We start from the raw sequence: 18468 nt of genomic DNA, 5'->3' as shown, positions 1-18468 counted from the left end.
CTTCAGTATCCCTGGCCTGAGCTCACATGGCACTGTACTTGTGCGTCTCCTATCCTACTTTGCTTCTCAGGCTGTCATTATTCATTGCTTGTTTTTCATGCCTCTTCACAGCCTCTGAGTTCCTTCAGGATAGCACTTGTGTCTTGCAGCAGTGCACTGACACCCACTGAGTGTGTGGAGGCTGGACAGTGGGTCTTGTGGGGTTTATAAAAATTAGCAAGACCATCTTGTTCTCAAGGAGCTCAAAGCTCAGAAGGAAACTAGAGACAGGAAGGTCTGACTCTTAATTCCTACACCTCTAGGACAAACCAGGGTGCACTACATGGGGAAAAAAAGGTTCTAAAAATGCCAGTGAGAGTTGGAAGAGGAAGAAGTCAAATTAGTACAGGGATTGCAAAACTTCCAGACAGGCAGGGCAGAACATGTTAGAAACCCCAGTACTGTGGGAGAGATTGAGGCAAGAGAATCACAAGTTTGAGCCCAGCCTGGACAAATTAGCAAGGCAGTAAGACCTTGCCTCAAAATTTTAAAATAAACAAATAAATAAATAAAAAGCTAGGAATTTGGCTGGGGACATGCAAAGGCCCTGGGGTGATTCAGTAATTCTGAAAACAGGACCCCCCAAAATGCTTAATTCATGATTAGCCTTGGGTTTTGCAGGATGGGTTGAAGGAGACAGGGAGAATAGAGAAGAACAGGTCCGAGGGGTGGGAACAGCACAATGCATGTCAAGCATTTAGTTTGACTGAAATACAGGATGTGGGGTGGGGAAAACAGTGGGTACAGAAATAAGTCCAAATTGCATTGTAGAGGTCTTTGAAGGCTACAAACAGGAACACTTCTCTAGGGCCCAGAACTAGCACTGGATGTTCTCAGCAGTAATAGCTTTGCCATCTCTCTTTACAGACCACACTGCTCCATTTCTGGGAAAAAACATCTCACACTATGGCTGCCATCCACGAGAGCTTCAAAGGCTATCAGCCGTATGAGTTCACCACGCTAAAGGTAGGAAGCCAGAGAATCTTACAAAAAGTCAACGTATGGTTATGTTATAAGCAGCTTCCATCACAATTTGAGCACCCTCATTCTGAGAACCCGACTGTTAAAGAGAGAACTGTGCTTCCTAGAAGGGTCCTTCACCCTGAGCTCTCACCGGAGTCCAAAGGACAGGCCAAGCCTCGGGGTGCACATTACTGGGGGATGAAATGTGGTGAACGTAAGTCTTAGGATTGGCCCTCTCCTTTAAAATAGGTTTTTAGTATTGCTGAAGAGAATATTGCCCCAGTACCATATACCGAAGTCACTGCGTGTTTGTTTTTTGGTTTTGCATTGCTTGGGATGGAACCCAGGGCCTTGCTCATGCTAGGCGGACGCTCTACCACTTAGCCACACTCCCCCCAGCCCTACTTTTTAAGTATTACATTCAAATATGCTCCCTAGAGATTTATTTCTTTCCTCCTTTACTTCTAAAAAAATATTCCAACATGAAATTGACTTTTTCCATAAGGCTATAACAATAGTGTCTAATTGAAAAAGCAACATTAAACTCAAGGACTTCCCGTCCGAGAAGGGCAGAAGGCATACGTGCGCGGTATCTGATTCTTGGTATTGCAGCCGAACTGGAATTATTTTTCTCCCTGATGTTTACTGGAGATGAACGCATATCCAAGTAAGGGAGTGATTTGGGTTCCAAAGGATTTTAGGAAGGGAGAGCACAGTGGTGCTTGCTGTCCTGTTCTGTCTTTGAAAGCAGCATATCAGGCAAGACAAGGTCATCTTGAATTCGCCTCACTTGTAATATTTCAGGCAGTTTGTGTCTTTTCACCTTTCTTGACAAAACATCAAAATGCTAAAAAGCTACTTTTCTACCTTAAAATATGTCTCTGATTTTCTTTTTTATTTTATTTTATTTTTTTGGTTTTTCTCCGGTACCGGGAACCGAACTCACGACCTTGCGCTTGTCAGGCAGGCGCTTTTGCCGCTGAGCTAAATCCCCAGCCCCTGTCTCTGATTTTCAAATGTGTGTAATGTCAGTGTATCTACCAAAGTACTGAGGTAGAACTTCTATAGGCCTGGCCTTAAAATGAAGGTCCCAGAGAGACCCGAGGGAATCCATGCATCCTTGATGCACCCAACCTGGCCGTGAAGCTGTTCCTCCTGGTCCCCCCTCAACCCCACCACCCACTCATGGCGCTCTCAGATGCACCCCTGGGAAACATGCTCAGAATATGTAGTTTTGTACTGTCAACTGCAAGCATGTAGTGGGAGGGACCATTCACTTCCTAGGTATCCTCTTCGGTCCAGGCTAATGTTCTGTGCACAGCCAGCAGCCAGAGGCCTCGTGTCTTCCCCATGATTTACTGTTGCTTTCAGCACCTTGGTAGGTCGCTCCCCTGAAAAGGTAGACTGGTTAAAATTAAAACTCATGCTATTCACAACACTTACCAGGCCTCGCCCAAGCCGAAGGATGATCTTTCTGTAAAGCACATTCAGGACATCGAGTTTTCCTGCGTATACAACACCAAAGCTTCTCTGCCTTTTGAAAGACAGCTGTCCATAACATAAATTGGCCAGGTGAAGGAGGAAGTAATGCCCTCCCCAAATACCACTGAAAACAATTCCATGTTTGAGTTAATCGCTTATAAAGCACAACATTAATCTGTGACATTGAAGTTGTCCCACCGGCGTGGAAGCACCCATATGTGTATTCCTGGCCTCCTGTGCTGAGGAAAACATGGCTTCTTCATTTTTGCCATACTATTTGCCCTGCAGAGAGAATCAAGCTGATTATTTGAGAGGATTTCTGGGCAGAGGATTTAGCGAAAGTTTGACAGCTACACATGGTTCAGGACATAATTACCAATACTTTGAGCAGATGATTCTCCATTACATCCCCAGATCCTTCCCTAAATTAGAGTTTAAGTAATAGTTCATTGTTTAATTGTAATATAACTTTGGTAGACATAATACATCTGGTACAGGATAATGATGGTGCACTAATATTAAAAATAAGTGTCCAGAAACCAACTAAACAAACTGTTCTTTTTATTACCTCTCCAAAATGCTATTTATCTAGACTTTCAATAGTAACATATTAGAATCTCAAGCTGATAGCTAATTATTTTATGTGGCCTCAAATTTGATTAATAGAATCTTGTTATACACAGTTCATTATTATTTTATAGATAGAGGCACTTGCATATCAAATGGTATGTCACAAAACATGAAAATGAAATCTATTAATGCCCTGTGTGTCATGATCAAGTACAAGGGTATTGTTTGATTCCCCAGCCTTCTTGCCCCACTGTTTTTAAAAACACATGTTCTCTATTTATATAAGATTTTTAAAAAATCAAATCACCTTTTTCTATAATTTTTGAATGACACCGTTTGTTGGTCATGTGTATTTTGAAATTTAAATTGATGTTTTCACAATTAATTTGTTCTCTGGGTTTACCTACGCAAATAGCCCCTTCAATGCCTTTTGGGACCGGACTAGAAAGAAAACATTGTCTTTGGAGAGGGTTACCAAGCTCTGTTAATGAAAAGCAAGCCATTTGTTTTCTTTGCTCCAGGGTATATTCTGAGTGTGTTGGTAATTGTGCCATTGCAGCTGTATTTCCTGACTGTTAGTTTTTATGCTTGATGGAGGTTGATAATTAATGTGTTAAACACTTGGTAAGTCCTATCTGGAGGAAGGCTCTTGCTGTAGTATTACACGGATATAACTCATGCCCCTGGAAGTTGAAAATTTTACTTCCACTGAACTCTTCTCTAAGAAATATATGATAGTTTTTTGTGCAAAAGAATTTCTATTACAAGGTAAGTTGAGTCTGTATCTCATACAACTTCAAAAAATATCCTAGTGCCTGTTTGACCTTTTGTGACTATTTTGTGGTAATACTTTGTGTGACAAAGATATTGCTTTTTTGCCCTGGTCTGATTATGTCCATTCTACCTTAATTGACATATTCACTCATCATTTTAATTTGATAGTAATTTTTAGCATCTATTATAAAGTTAGCATTTTTGTAACATTCTAACTTTATGGAAAATTTAGCCTTGAAATTCAATATTACAAATAATTGTTAACTCTAATCATTGTAACATCTCGAATTTAGAGGAGAGACACTGTCCTCTAAGTGGTTTCCAATAAAAGAAGCAATTTCTGATCCTGTATATTCAAGCAGCAAACGCTTACAGACTCACTACAGTGTTATTAAGCATGTGCATTTTACATGAGCTATCATCCATGTATTAAATTTACACCGATTCCACATCATCTGGCAATGCCTTTCACATGGTAGAAATTATCAAGTCATGGGGACAGGAATGGAATGTTACTTGCCAGACCTTGAAAGCCTTGTCCCTTCTCTGAGAAAGTAATTTAGACTAAGAGTTGAAAGCAGCTTTAAAAACTAAATAGAATTGTCATGTTACGAAAGCACTACCCAGTCTTAAATTGCCAACCTTCAGATGTGGTCGTGTTTACTTCCTTCCAGGATGTCACTTACTTACACACTTTTCCATAGATCCAAAGCAGGCATCAGTCAAAAAAATTAAAATAGCCCCTCAGGAGTCAAGTGACTTGTCTCTGGAAAATCTAAAATTCCATTTCTATCAGGGGCCATTTCCTCTCTCGGGCACACTGGCAGTAGGTTGAAATGGACACTTTCTGAGAGAAAGGCACTCTTCCTGGGGCTGGCTGAGCGGGCGGCATGGCCTCCTGCGTTTGTATTTTTAAAGACATCCGAGTGCCTTTATGGCCAGTAGCAAGTATATTCCTGGGACACACTCCACTCTGGTGATTTTAGAAGATACGCAGAATTTTTGACTTTACTCTTCACGTTCGCTGGGTATGGGATAAAGCACAAGCTCTGGGGCCAGTAAGTTCCGCCCTGCCAGTGTCCAGTAGCACAAGGGGCGGGGTGGGGGGGCTGGTGAGAGGAGCGGTGACAGTGTTCGTGATGGTGGTCGAGATGACAGTAGTGTTAGCAAGAGTAGCAGTAAAGGCTCCAGTAACATATTAGTGGTAGTAGTGGGGATGAACATGAAGAATTCTATCGTAGATCTAGAAGTCAACCACTTAAAGCATCTATACCAGAGGATTTATCGAGTTTGCAGGGTTCAGTAGTCCAGTGGAAGTTCTGTTCTTACTCGCCTCTGCTAGCCTAGGCTAATTTTATAGCAAGTTTCACAAGCAAGATGATGAATAGCAGTGGAATAAAAGATCTCACCAACCCAACCTACTCCATCCCTGGCTTCCGCACACACTCTGACAGCTCCATTCCCAAACCTGTCCTTCAGCCGTGCGGGCCTTGGTCTGCGCTCACTTAATTCCCACCAGGCCTGCAAGCCAGAACGGAGGAGGCCTTGCCATTTCTGTGACAGGGCTAATTCTAACAAATGCAATTTGGCTTTGCAACTGGCTCTCAACATGTGCCAAGAGTTTAACTCTAAAGCAACCAGAATTTGAAATTTTAACTCTGAGTGTGTTCAAAAATAACTGTTGAAACAGATGTACCGGTATTTCCCTTTTTCCCTCTCTTAGGGTGTAGCTCTTGGTACTATTATACGGAACATCACTGTGTAGACCAAAATGCTTTCAGCTTTCAAAATTCAGAAGAACATCCTTTTTAAAATTTTGTTTTTCTCAAATGTGTATGCCTAACAGCCTTCTTCCACCCACCTCCACATTTCTCAGTTAATCATTTAAACATTTACCAACAGGCCACATGGCTCTGTAGTTACTTGCTTTGAAAATAAAACTATAATAGTTTGTATGAAAATTGGGTAAATATCCCTGCAATGCTATTTTCGTTACAGTCCCAACAAGGCAATTACTCATGGCGAACAGCCAGGATAGCCCTTCAGAATTTCAAGTTTTCTCTCAGTCATTACTTTACAGGGTATTTACCAGTGCTTTTTATCCTCTTTCCTTTTCTTTTCTTCTCTTTTCTTTTCTTTTCTTTTTTTGTCCCCTCCCAAAGCTGCTTCAGGCCAGACCATTGGAAACGGCAAGTTGGGCTATATCCAGGTCACTGGGGAGAAGGGAAGAGATGAGCTGACCAAGGCCATCACTGAGATCCGAGGTGGATGAGCCAGAGTGTGGCCTGTCGTTTGTTCATCTCTGCCTTATGGTGATTGGCATTAGTTCTCCCAAGCAGCTGGTAGCTCAGGCCCTCCTCGCAACAGCATAGGTTTTCTCTTTCCCCTACCTACTTGGCTCGCTACCTCCTCTCTGAGAGGAAAGGAAAACATATTACCATTGTGTAGGTAGTCACTCTGGGCCAGACACTCAGACACTCTGCTAAGGGTGGAGTGAAATAATGTCTAGGAGATTTTGTCATGTGACCTATGTGGCTGGAATGTACTGCTGTTGGCATCATAATGAACGATATTAGTAGGTGCGGCAGTGACCTATAGAAAGTATGTGTGTTCCAGATCGCCTTCAAGTGTACTTGGGGACGTTGGCTGCACTTAGTCTTGTTGCCCTGTTCCAAATGAGCAAACGAGCTCAGAGGCAGCTAGTAATTTGCCCAAGGCCCCGTGCAGTGTGCGATAGATCTGGGAACAGGGAAATGCAGGCCTTTTCCACCCTACCAGGAGCTGTTTCCCACAGACACTTCTGGCTATGAGGCAGAAATACCTCCTCTTAAAAGGACAGCTATTAAACGTTCAATTAAAATCAACACTTTGAAGTGTTTGCTGGTAGGCAGAAAGGCAGCCGCTCAGATACCTGGGAGCATGTGACACATCGGAGTTTGAGAAGTCCTCTAGGTCTCCTCAAGACGTCTCATTGAAAGGGGGATTGGGGGGCTGGGGATTTAGCTCAGCGGCAAAAGCGCCTGCCTGGCAAGCGCAAGGTCGTGAGTTCAGTTCCTGGTACCGGAGAAAAACCAAAAAAAAAAAAAATGAAAGGGGGATTGAGTAAATGTTCTTGGCTTGGCTCTCCAAAACCGTTTCTTAACAGGTTGTAGAACATTAAAGACCTGGATTCAAATGTTGCTTCTACCCATTTATGGCTTCATGGCCTGAAGCAAGTCACTGCAGCTCCCTGAGTTCCCGTTCCCATATCAGGACATCAGGCACACAACTTTTGTCCAGGTTGTGTGCAGATTAACACAAGACCTCTGCCTCCCAGGAGACTTTTCAAAATCACTGATAACACAATACATTTAGGCACTTTCTCTGAGCTTGCTACAAGGCAGAAGCAGTCTCTTAGTTTATCCTCACAAGTGTACCAAGAAAGGTGTGCTTGGCGTCGCCTCCATTGTTCTGAGGGGTAAAAAGAGGCCTGTGAGCAATTAAGACCATGTCCATGTCGAGGCACTGCTCGATTTATTTCCAAAATCCATCTTTTCCCGTATGCAAGGATACCTTCGCACTGTTGACTTTCCATCTTATTTTAGTAAGATTACAGGTCTTGTTTACGATCATGATTATTTTTCTCTAAGTTTACTTTTATTTTTTTGTTCTACAGTGCAATTCAAGATTACCTGCAGTCCTAGATGAATAGCACTTCCTATGTGCTCTTTTTAAATGTCTGAGTACGTGTTCCACAAAGGGAGGACATGTGTACTAAATGTCTGTGAGTTGCATGGCTTGAACACATCATGGCCTCTGCTTTTTATTTCTCATATGCTACTCATTACATACACACACACGCACACATACACACACACACACAACCGGGCTCAGCATCTTTTAACCATGCCCACTATGTTGAGCACTTTTATTTCCTTTTATTGACAATTATTTAACACCTTCAAATGTGTATGGTGTAATTAATGGGAAAGAGCAAAAGAAAATTAATTGTCATAATTAAAGTGGAGAGGAAATGTGTCTTAGCTGTCTCAGTTAGACCTCAAATGTAGGTTATTAGAACTGGCTGCCGGCCTTTTGTCTGGGAAATTTGTTTTGCTGCGTGCTTTTGCTTTCATTCAGATGAATGTTGCTGTTGCTTTTATTTTCCTAATGCAGGAAGTAGTAACTCCCATTATTATATTAAGCTGTTTCCTTTCTAAGACACTTTTGCAAGCTGGGTCTGCACATTCCCCCCGTCACGCTGATCTTATATGTTATGCATGTGCTTCCTGAAACTGTTTAAGTATTGGTGGAAACTATTAGCATGTTAGTGCAGCCTTACCAGAGAAAGCTGACCAGAAAGCATTCCTCCCTCTGCAGAGAACCTTTCAAGATTGTCTGATGCTGCGTGCTGCTAATACACAATACTTTTCATAACTAATTTTAATGAAGGACTATTGGGTTTGAGATTTAGAAATGGAATTTCCTGGATTCTTATTTCTGGATGTGGATTTCAATGTGGCTTCCATCGGCCGGGGTTTGGAAACACTTCCGTCTGATGGCTGCTTCATCTGCCCGCAGTCAGCTGAACCTGAACCGCTTCTGTTCTTTTCCCTGAGCACTTGTTTGTGTCCCACAGAAAATGCTGTCTTCCCTGACCTGTAGGGATGCTGGACGGTTAGTGGTGGACTTCAAAAAACAACTTGAAGAATTCATTTCCACCTCCTTCCCCTAGGTTGAGGCTTTGTCACCAAACCTTGGGGAGAATGCGCTCCATCCTCCAGAATGTTGTGTATCTGACAGTCACACCCAGCAACAGTGTCAGTGTATATAGTCTTCTATACAAAACAAGTTCTGTATGTGGTTTTGCTTTTTTCCTTGCTATATAGAAAGAGTATTTAGCTTAGTTAATCTAAAAACTCTTTCTTGCTTCAAGAGATACCCCTTGAAAATGTTCTAAAATTGATTATGAGATGGTTGAACAACTCTGTGAATATACTGTAAAGCACTATATAGCACTGTAAAGCACTGTATAATTTTAAGATGTCCAGCATCTATGGTATAACAATTATGTTTCAGTTAGGCTGGTGTTATCTATGGATGCGTGTGTGCTTATGTACAAAAAGTGCATGTGTGTGTGTGCGTGTATGTGTGTGTATTCATGAGATTCCCCTTGGGTCCCGGTACCAATATTTAATAAAGAAGCCCATTTGATCGTATTAATTGTGCTTGCGGTCTTCTAAATTTTTTCATGGTATTCCCCTGAGCCTTTAAGTCTCCTCGCTAAAGTGATCTAATTCTTATCAGTTTAATCGTATGTGCTTTCATTTACCAACCAACAAGCGCAAGTTAACCCCTCTCACAGCTGCAGAAGCCAAATTGTTACACTGACAGTAGTGATGTAGGGAGTACGGCAGAACTGTCACAGGAATTATTAATAATAAATTAAAGTTGAAACTGGCAGTGCCGTCATTCTGTGTGGAAAGCACAATAGTGTCCTAACTGTGATTGTGGTGACAGGGAGCCGACAATCACGTCCCTGCTAATGGCCCAACAGGGGAAGGAGTTGAAAAGAAGGAATGAATGGTTTACATTACAAAGAGATTGTCTGAGAGCTGCTCAAGTGTGGTCAGGAGGGGAGGTCAGGCTGGAGACAGAGGCGATGATAACCGTGGAGCTGTCAAGGGCATCTCGGGGGTTTAGGCAGGGGCTGTGGCAGCGCAACACTGCGTCTGAAGCTGACGTGTCCTGGCCCTGCATAGCATTGATTGATAAGAAGGAAACACAATGAGGAGATAATTGAGCGAACCAGAGGCCTGGGCAAGCGTCTCAGAATCTAAAAGTGAGTCTTGGGAGCCATCAGAACTTTGGCTAAAAATACTCCTGGTTTCACTGTAACCAGAGTTGACTATTCTGTAAAGGAATAAACCTACTGTAAGGGGTGTGTGTGTGTGTGTGTGTGTGTGTGTGTGTGTGTGTATGTTTTCTGGAAATGAGTGATCATGATCAGAAGTTTTTCAGATGTCAACGGCATATTCTTTTCAATAGATCTGCCAATCAGAGCACTTTACACACACACACACACTCACACTCTTGCACACACTGCTTTTACTGGACGCTCTGAGGTATATTAAAAAAAAATCATGACCACTAGACCACAGCCCATATCCACTGTCCATTTGTTCTGACTCTGTTCGTATTAGCATTTTCCATTCCAGTCCAGACTGTCGTCAAGGATCACATATTGCGTTTAGTCGTCAGGTACTGGAGAGACTAACAAAGCAAAAGGATTTGGTCAAACAAATGGGAGCAAATGTTCACAACTGATGGGTCTGAGTACAGGAATGCTCTCCTTGTGGGACCCTGCTGCCTCTTCCTCCTGGTCTCACGGTACTTGTACTCTTGCCAGCTACACTGAAGCCCCAGAGGCACCCTTTCTGTTCCTTAAACGAGCCAAGTCAGCCTCACCTTTGGGCCTTTGCTCTCAGGGACTCTTCTCTCTAAGCTGCACAGGGCTGACTCCTTCTTCTCATTAGCTCTTAGATGAGATGTCACTTCCAGGACAGCAGATCCTACTCACTGAAGTAATGACCCAGTCACTTCCCATCCTTCTCTTTTAATTATCTGCCTAGGCTGATCGCTAGCTGATAATTCTGTCTTACTTCATAGCGTATCCAGAACACCAAAACCAGCACCAAGCCCTTGGAAGGTGCTCAAAAACTATTTCTTGAATGAGTGTATTGATTTAAATGTTTAGAAGTAGCAGTTACTAAAAATGATGGCAGTGCCTTACAGCTGTGCTGTATGCAAGAAGATACAGTATTTCAGAGCTCCACTTAGAGGGCATTTACTCCAAGAGAAGACCTTAATCCTATATTTGAATATTGGTGAGCAAATGCACTTTTATATAAAGACATTCTAATAAACTTTCTGATTGTGAATACCTACATAAATTATATTAGTAACAAGACATGTGCTCTATAGAGATACAGTGACTTCAGTTAGAGAAGTAGTATGAGTATAAAGTTTAAGAAAATAATAACTCATCATTTTAGAGGAATTGAATTATGAGTAAGTTTTCCAAACCTTACATAAATGGTAATATTACTTCTGATTTTAAAAAAATATTTTAAGAGAAAAAAACAAAACAGAATAGATGTGATTAAATATTAATAAGGCTATAAATGCATTTTGGAGTTGGAAGGACTTTCTTGAATTTGGCATGCTTAGTAAAGCTCTACAGAAAATAGTGGTTATTGATCTGGGCTTTCAGAAAGACTCTTAGGACTTTGGACAAATAGAATGAACCAAGGTAGGAAGGAAGCAAGAAGTGGACCAGAGACTGCACGGAGACAGGTGTAATAGAATGGAAAGCTCATGTTTAAGGGATGGTGAGAAGACAGCGGGGAGAGTTAAGGCAGGCTCACATTTTAGAAGATCTTTAAAATCAGGCAGAGAGGTTTGTAGGCTAGCAGTGGAAAGAAATAAGGAGCTACTACTGTAAGTTCTTCTTTTAATTTATATTTTTCTTACTACACATTCGCAGTACAGAATGATTACCCTCACGGAGTGGAGTGGGGACATGTACATAACACATCTTCATTCCTTCTCATCCCCTCTCCCTTCTCTCTGTCCCACTATTGTAAGTTCTTGAGGGAGAAGAAAACACAATGCAAGGGTATTCTAGGAAAATCACTTTGTACAGAGTAAAACAGAGCTTGCAGTTGGGGATGTAACACTGGTATCTATCTGGGGTCGATGGCAGATTCCAAAAATCAGTCATGGTGCTGCTCTGCATGGACACAGCCTTCACGCGCTCTTCCGCCAGTCCTCCCAGCCGCCATTTCTAATCAATCTGAGTCGGCCATGACACCACCTGCCTCCTCTGCGCATGTCACACTGGAGACGGAACGGGAAAGGAGGAGGACAGAGGGGTCCTGAGGCTCTGAAGGATGAGAACCTGGGCATTAGTAGTTCTAAGAAGATAAAAAAGGACTAGCGTCTTGAGATCTTTATTTTCCATTCATAGTTTTATATTTTAATTAGGACCAGAAATAGATATTTTTGTATGATTCTTACTCAGTTGTTAAGTGTTGCTTTTCCTTTTGGGGTCTTTGGCACTGGTGTACAGCTTGTAGGCGCTTGGATTAAAAAAAAAAAATCTTTCCTTAAATATTTAATAAACCTTGAAAAAGAGTAACTCCAACAAACGATGTGCAAACAAGCCCCAGATAAACCCATGGCCATGTTTAAGCTACAAAGATTTGGACACACCTGCTCTGTCTGTTCGTGGGAGTTAAGTTGTCAGAATATGTTAAGACACTATTTTGGGTTTTTAAAAAAAGGTTTTGTTTTCTGTTATTTTTTTAAAGCAGTTTTTAGATTGCAAAATGGCAAACAAGATTAAAAATAAAATGAAATTGTCTCATCTTTGGTAGTGGCAGCGGGGGAAGCTTCCACTCTGTCAGCATGTGGGCTGCAAGCAGAACAGAATGTTTATCTTAGCTGCGCGTTGAAGTTGGAAAAAAAGTTAGCAGTAGCTAAAAGGCCTCCTCTTGAATAACTTATCACAAAAAGAGAAACATAAATCTACTGGCAAGTCAAGTCTCCTTTACAAGCTGGGACTCTTGTTTTTTAGCTGGAGCTAAAAATGTCGGTGCCGTGCCATTCTGGCTTTCACTTTCCTCCACTTGATTGGTTTAGGTTAACAACCCAGTACCTCTGATTCAAGGTTTGGTTGCTGGGACCAATGCAGTTGAATTTTTTAACTGATGACTTTTTTTTTCTCTTTTTCTTTCCTTTACATTTTCTTTTTTTTTTTTTTTCCTTGTCTATGGCATGTGATCAAGAGCTTACAAGACCCTATGAAAAAGCTGGTTGAGAAAGAAGAGAAGAAGAAGAAGAAGATGACCCAGCAGGATAGCATAGAGGCAGCAGGCCAGGAGCCAAGTCAGTAAGTCCCAGCCCCCTTCTCTGACACAGTCTCCCTGCCAACAGGTGAGCGCACCATGGTCCCTGCTATCCCAGCCCCTGAGGTCCCAAGTAGAGCTGCCGTCTCACTCCCTCACACCTCAGAGTAGGTACATGAATGTTAAGACCAGGCCTGTCAGCCCATGTTCCTGCTAGCCCCTGCCTCCTCTAGCCCAGTAGACGACCCACCTCTAGGGTCCGTGGAGGGGCCCACCTTTGAGAGGCTGGCTGGGCAGGAAAGGGCTGCCTCCCTGTCTGTCCTGCAGCCTCATCCCTAGCTGTGCGTTCTCTCTGGTTGTTGGCCCTACTTGGCCCCGTTCTCAGCAGCATCCACAATGTGCTGTGCTGGACAGGAAGTCTCCCAGGCTTTTGTCTCATAAAAGCTGATGACTTCCAAAATGACCTTGGTACTGCACTCATAACACTGAGGAATCGTCCTGCAAAAGTATTGGGCTGTGACATTTCATTTTCACTGTTCGGACTTTTGGTTTTTTGAAGCTTGCTCAGCGTTGAGAGCAAGAAGTGACTGCCCATCTCAATTTCTTAGCTCTGCACACACCAGGCGCCTCCATCACTGTACTGAGAGAGACTTTTCAACGTATGTGGCCCAGCATGGGAATCAGGGTCAGGTGCTAGGGAGACAGAAAAGCCCATAGGAATGCAGTCTGAACTGGCTGGCCAGGGGAAGCAAAGATGACCTTGTTTCCGTTCACGGTTCCTTTTAAACACAAAAAAAAACTTCAGATGACAATTTTTATGGTAAAACCAGCTTCTATTTTCTACTGTATTTCTAAATAAAATTTCAGATTTTTCTTCTGATAGAAATGTCTGCTGCTGATGTGATCTCTGTTTAATTTTAATGGGGGTGAGGCTCAGAGTGGCTGAGGGAATGCTCATGGCCCCGCGAGTGAGAGGATCGAGCCCCCAGCTCCTCCTTTCACCGTGTCAGTTAATGCAGTCCAAGTGCTGGTACACCACCAAAGATTCTCTTAATTTCTTTTGATTGATTTCCAGTGTCTTAAATAGTTCACTAGTTCAGTTTTAAAAGCTCACAAAGTATAATCCAGTCACTGTTTGAAAGGACAATGGAAAATGAGAAGAACCATGGTCAGAAGTAGCAGCTGAAAGTGATCCATGGAGTGAGGGGGATGCTCAGACACCAGCTGAGACTCACCGTGGTGAAGGGTCTGTCTTTAAGACACGAGAAGAGTTTGAGTAGGGGACTGTCCACCTGGATCTGACAGTGATCTGGCTTTAACCCTTTGTAAATGAGCTCATCTCTTTGGCAACACCAAGAATCAATAAACCACCATTCAGCCAGTGGTTTTTTATTGATACTGTTTCCCCAAAAATAAAATCAAACAGCCTTGGAAGCTAGAGATCAAATGTGCCACCCCTTACCTACCTGTCCTTGTTTTATCTGCCATTACAGAGTAGCTATTGAGCCAGAGAATGGTGAAGTATAATCTCCATGACACCGGCCATCACCATGGTGACAACTAGCTAGGGCTTATCTTCCAGTTGGGTCTTATTTTTGGGGAAACATAGAATAACTATACATATGTATCCAAGCTATCCTTAACTGCCCATCTTAATACTTATAGAATATGTTCCTTACGATGAAACAAGACTCAGTTATAAAGATGATACAAAATGGAAGAGAAAGCCAGCATTTTTCCCCCTTCAGAAAATGTCTTAACATGTAAATGACCTTTCATTTCATGTTTGTGATGTGTGTGGGGGGGTTATAATTGAAGTAATAGGTATTGTACTGAAAATCTGTATCATAAATACAGCATATGCAGAATGTAATGACTCAACTTTTTTTAATTTTAAGATTAATTTCATTAGAAGATGAAAACCAGTGCAAGGAATCCTCCAGTTTTAATAGTAAGTTTTGACTTTCATGTAAAATTGCTTCTGAAATGCCAGTAAGCACTCAACACCCAGCTCTTTTTCTTCTTTGCCAAACTCCTCTAGACCTTTCTTCTTTGCCAGTCAAGAAAAAAATACATTAATTTGCTTTCTGTTTTGATTCTAAGTGTCCAAATATCAATAATGTCAACCCTGTTGCATCACTGAGAGATGCTACATATTTTGAACCAGAAAATGAAATCCTTGGAAGGCAGCCCTTCCAAGGAGCAGCCACAAATGGGACCCAGCAGAAAGCAAGTTCTTTCCACAAGAGATAAAACAATTTCTGCTATTGCCTTTCTTGGTTCTACCTGCCAGGTGGGCTCTGAGAATAGTCTTGTTAAGGTGATGTTATTGCATCCGGAGGGATTGGTGTTTCGTGATTTGTGAGTATGTGTTGGTCATTGTTAAGGACAGATGAGGGGAATTCAGACCTTGTTCTTCTAGGCTGGCTGTAGTGAGTGACACCGTGTCCCTCAGGTGATCTGAACCTGACGTCTTAGGAAAAAGAGTCAGGCCACTGGGAGATGACACAGTGTATAATGAAGGGCTCTCAGCTATTTCTGCATCATGCATCTTGGCCAGTTTGATTTTGTTAATTGGCTCTTCGCCTCATATGGGGTAGAGGGCATGGAAAATAATGGTAGAAGCGCTGTGATGTAACGGGGAGCCTTTCTCTCACTGGCACTCATAATGCTTTGCGATGCAGGGGAATAATTTCTAGGTGTTCTGAAGAGAACTAGCATCACCAGGCCTGTGTTCAGCAGGCTGTGCTGGGGACATACTAACCTCTCACCTGCCTTGCCCTGCCCTAGGACAGCCTTTATCAAAGACAGCAGGGGTCAAAGCAGATCCTAAAATTTTCCTGTGCTCCATTCTGTCCTTTACCCTTTCTCTTGCTGCCAACTTCCTGCTTTTCCAAACACTTGCCTCACCTACTTCCTTGTTATACATTTGCGTGTCTGCTGTCTGCCTTTCAGAAAAAGCAAAACAGCTTACTATTCATCGCCACCACTTGGCTCCCTGTCATCCCCTCATGCACGTGTGCTCTCACATATTCATGGACTTGGGCATTTGTTCAGCAGATGTTTGCTGAGAGCTGCCTCTGTACCTAGTCAGACACATCCAGACCCTCTCAGGTTGGGGCTTGCAGGGAAATCAGATGACAGCCGAAGAGTCACACGGTTGGCCAGCTCCAGCTTTGATGACAGCACAAGGGAGAGGTGCGGGGCTCTCAGCACATGTGACAGAGGCCTTATCTGTCTAAAGGGATCAGGGGACCAGCTCAAGCGAAGTGTTATTGTAAGACATGTCAAAACAAGAGACACAGCCTGCACAAAGGCTGTGAGGTAGGGAGGATCAGGCAAAGGTCAGAAGAACAATATCCAGAGCATCAGGGGCAGCAAGCGGTGCTGAGGCTGGGCCTGATCTCGGTGTCTGTGGACGAGCTCTCTGCATCGATCTGAACCCTCCAGCCCCAGTGTCTTTCCATGGACCTGTAGCATGAATCATTTACATTGTGGGAATCAAGGTCATTGAATAAATTCAGTTCTGCAGAAAAATGTAAAGCCCAGTTTATTGTATCTCTGTGCAGGTAACAAACCTATTAGATTCTATCTCCATACAATACACGACTATGCAGGTTTTTCTCTGGCCTCAGACAGTGTTAATTGTGCATGGTACTTGTGTAATATTTTGACATTGTCAGTGTCTGACACCTTGTTTTATATATACACAGAGTGGAATTCAGTATAATGAAATGATACCTCCTTTGTATTCTGGGACCCGTAGAAAATCTGATGAACACTTGTGCAAACTAACTTTCAAAACTGTACCACTGTGCACACATAGACACAAGCAATTTTACTGTTTAGAGCAGTTCTTGGTTCACAGTACAGGCATGAAGTACTGATTTCCCACACGGCCCCCGTCCCCACCTATACAGTACATAGACGTTCCCAATGTCAGCATTTGCTACCAGAATGGTACATTTGTTAGTCAATGAACCTACACTGACACACCATTACTTCCTGAAGTCCATAGTTTACATAGGCTTGACGCTTCCTGTTAGATGTTTTATGGATATTAAATTTTAAATGGCATGTATCGGCCATTACAGTCACATACAAAATATTTTCACTCCCTTACATATTTTCTGTATTCCACTTATTCATCCCACTCTCCCCCTACGCCCTTGGCAGCCTCTGGTGTTTTCACTGTCTCTGTACTTTTGCCTTGTCCAAAATGTCATATTGTGGGACTCATACAGTACACAGCATTTTCAAATTGGCCTCTTCATGTAGTCATCTGGCTCCTTTCAACCAGACCCATATGGCTCAAGTTCATTACCAACGTCAAGTGGTAGTCAATTACTTAACTCACTCATTTGTCCACGGATGGAGAATTGTTAGGCCTGTGTCATAGAATTTTCTCGGTTACCTACCAAACAAAGCAGAGATTCAGGACGAATTCTGCATTTGCTGGGAGCCAACAGCTGGAGTAAGAAATAATCTGAGGACTCCTGCTTCTGCATGAGTGAGTTTGTGGATGCTGCTCCTTCCGAAAGCTGTTCATTTCCCTTACCCTGCAACTGTATGTGAACATGCAAACATTCTGCGTTGGTGATAACCCGTTGCCTGTGTTATATTGCAGCTGAAGATGGAAAAAGTATTTTATCTGCTTTAGACAAAAGCTATACCCAGAATGCATGCTCAGGTAAGCTAGATTAAGGCAAGCTATTCAATTTAAATCATGTGACTCAAACTTACAAAATAAAACTAACTCACAATTTATTTTCTTTTCCCTCCCCTTGAAGGACCTATGGATGAACTGTTAGACGTGAAACCTGAAGAAGGTGGTAAGATTTATGCATTTCTTTGAGGTTATAATTTAATTTTACTTCCTTTTTTAAACAAAAGAAAATGTAATATTTATCTTTTTAATAGCCTTGCAGTACTGTACAAAGTAAATTTGGAGGAGGGGGGTGTGAAAGTCTTTATAAATGCCCTTACAGGTGCCTAATTGTGGGTCTGACATGATTACTATATTTATTTCATACTGTCCCAACTACTAAAGCTAAAAGTTATACAGAAGTCACATGCTGTAGTAAAAAAAAACACTTTTCAGAATGAGGCCGATGTAGATTAGAATATAGGTTCCACCATAAATGGCCTGTATGACCTTCAGTAGTTTGCTTGATACTTGAACTCCCTAAGTCTCAGATGTTAAAATGGTACCCATCGCAGCAACCTCCCTGGGTGACTGTCAAGTCCAGAGATCGGGTGTGTGAAGGATACTGTTTGTCTCTCATACAGAGCGCTTTTGAAATGCTAAGCAGTTGAGACGGCACAACTAGAATAGTTGAGATGGTTTATTACGTTGCACCTCCACTGAACTCTAATGCAGGGCGCAGTTGGCCTGGCTGGGTCCCAAAGTCAAGTTCAGCAGACCTGAAATCCCATACTGAACACCTTCCTGGAAGAGAGGCTAGAAATGTGATGTGGATAAGATATGTATGGTGTTAAGAGGTGCCCAGAAATCGATCGTCGCCTCTGCTGTCTGTCTTACAAGATTCCCTTTTAATGATTTACCAACATCTGGAACCCTGACATGTTGAGCTGAACACCAGAACGTCCCTTACCCTGATGACTGGCGCAGTCTGCTCTGGTCGTACAGGGTTCGTACTGAACAGAAATGGGTCAGGGCCATCCTGTGGGCCTCAATTCCTCAGGGTAGCCAGTCAGCTCGGGCTAAGGGATTTACCTCACAGAACACGAA

At 42.5% G+C, this 18468-nt stretch overlaps 1 protein-coding gene across 5 annotated transcripts in view; it reads left to right on the top strand.

Moving 5' to 3' along the window:
• The window catches only part of Ica1 (islet cell autoantigen 1, 69kDa), a 160810-nt gene that overhangs the window by 118470 nt on the left and 23872 nt on the right, over positions 1-18468 (top strand). For 3 of the 5 annotated variants that reach the window (XM_005388098.2, XM_005388100.2, XM_005388097.2), the window contains exons 8-12: positions 907-1005; positions 12657-12760; positions 14615-14667; positions 17344-17406; positions 17507-17548. In XM_005388098.2, coding sequence (XP_005388155.1) covers positions 907-1005; positions 12657-12760; positions 14615-14667; positions 17344-17406; positions 17507-17548 — 361 coding nt within the window. The remainder of the gene's footprint in view (positions 1-906; positions 1006-12656; positions 12761-14614; positions 14668-17343; positions 17407-17506; positions 17549-18468) is intronic. The other 2 variants (XM_005388101.2, XM_005388099.2) reach the window with 1 other exon arrangement.

The sequence above is a fragment of the Chinchilla lanigera genome, unplaced genomic scaffold (genome assembly GCF_000276665.1).
Source record: "Chinchilla lanigera isolate Chin_1 unplaced genomic scaffold, ChiLan1.0 scaffold00031, whole genome shotgun sequence".
Taxonomy (NCBI): domain Eukaryota; kingdom Metazoa; phylum Chordata; class Mammalia; order Rodentia; family Chinchillidae; genus Chinchilla; species Chinchilla lanigera.
The sequence above is the reverse complement of the archived record's forward strand: the minus strand, read 5'-3'. Positions and strand labels throughout refer to the sequence as shown.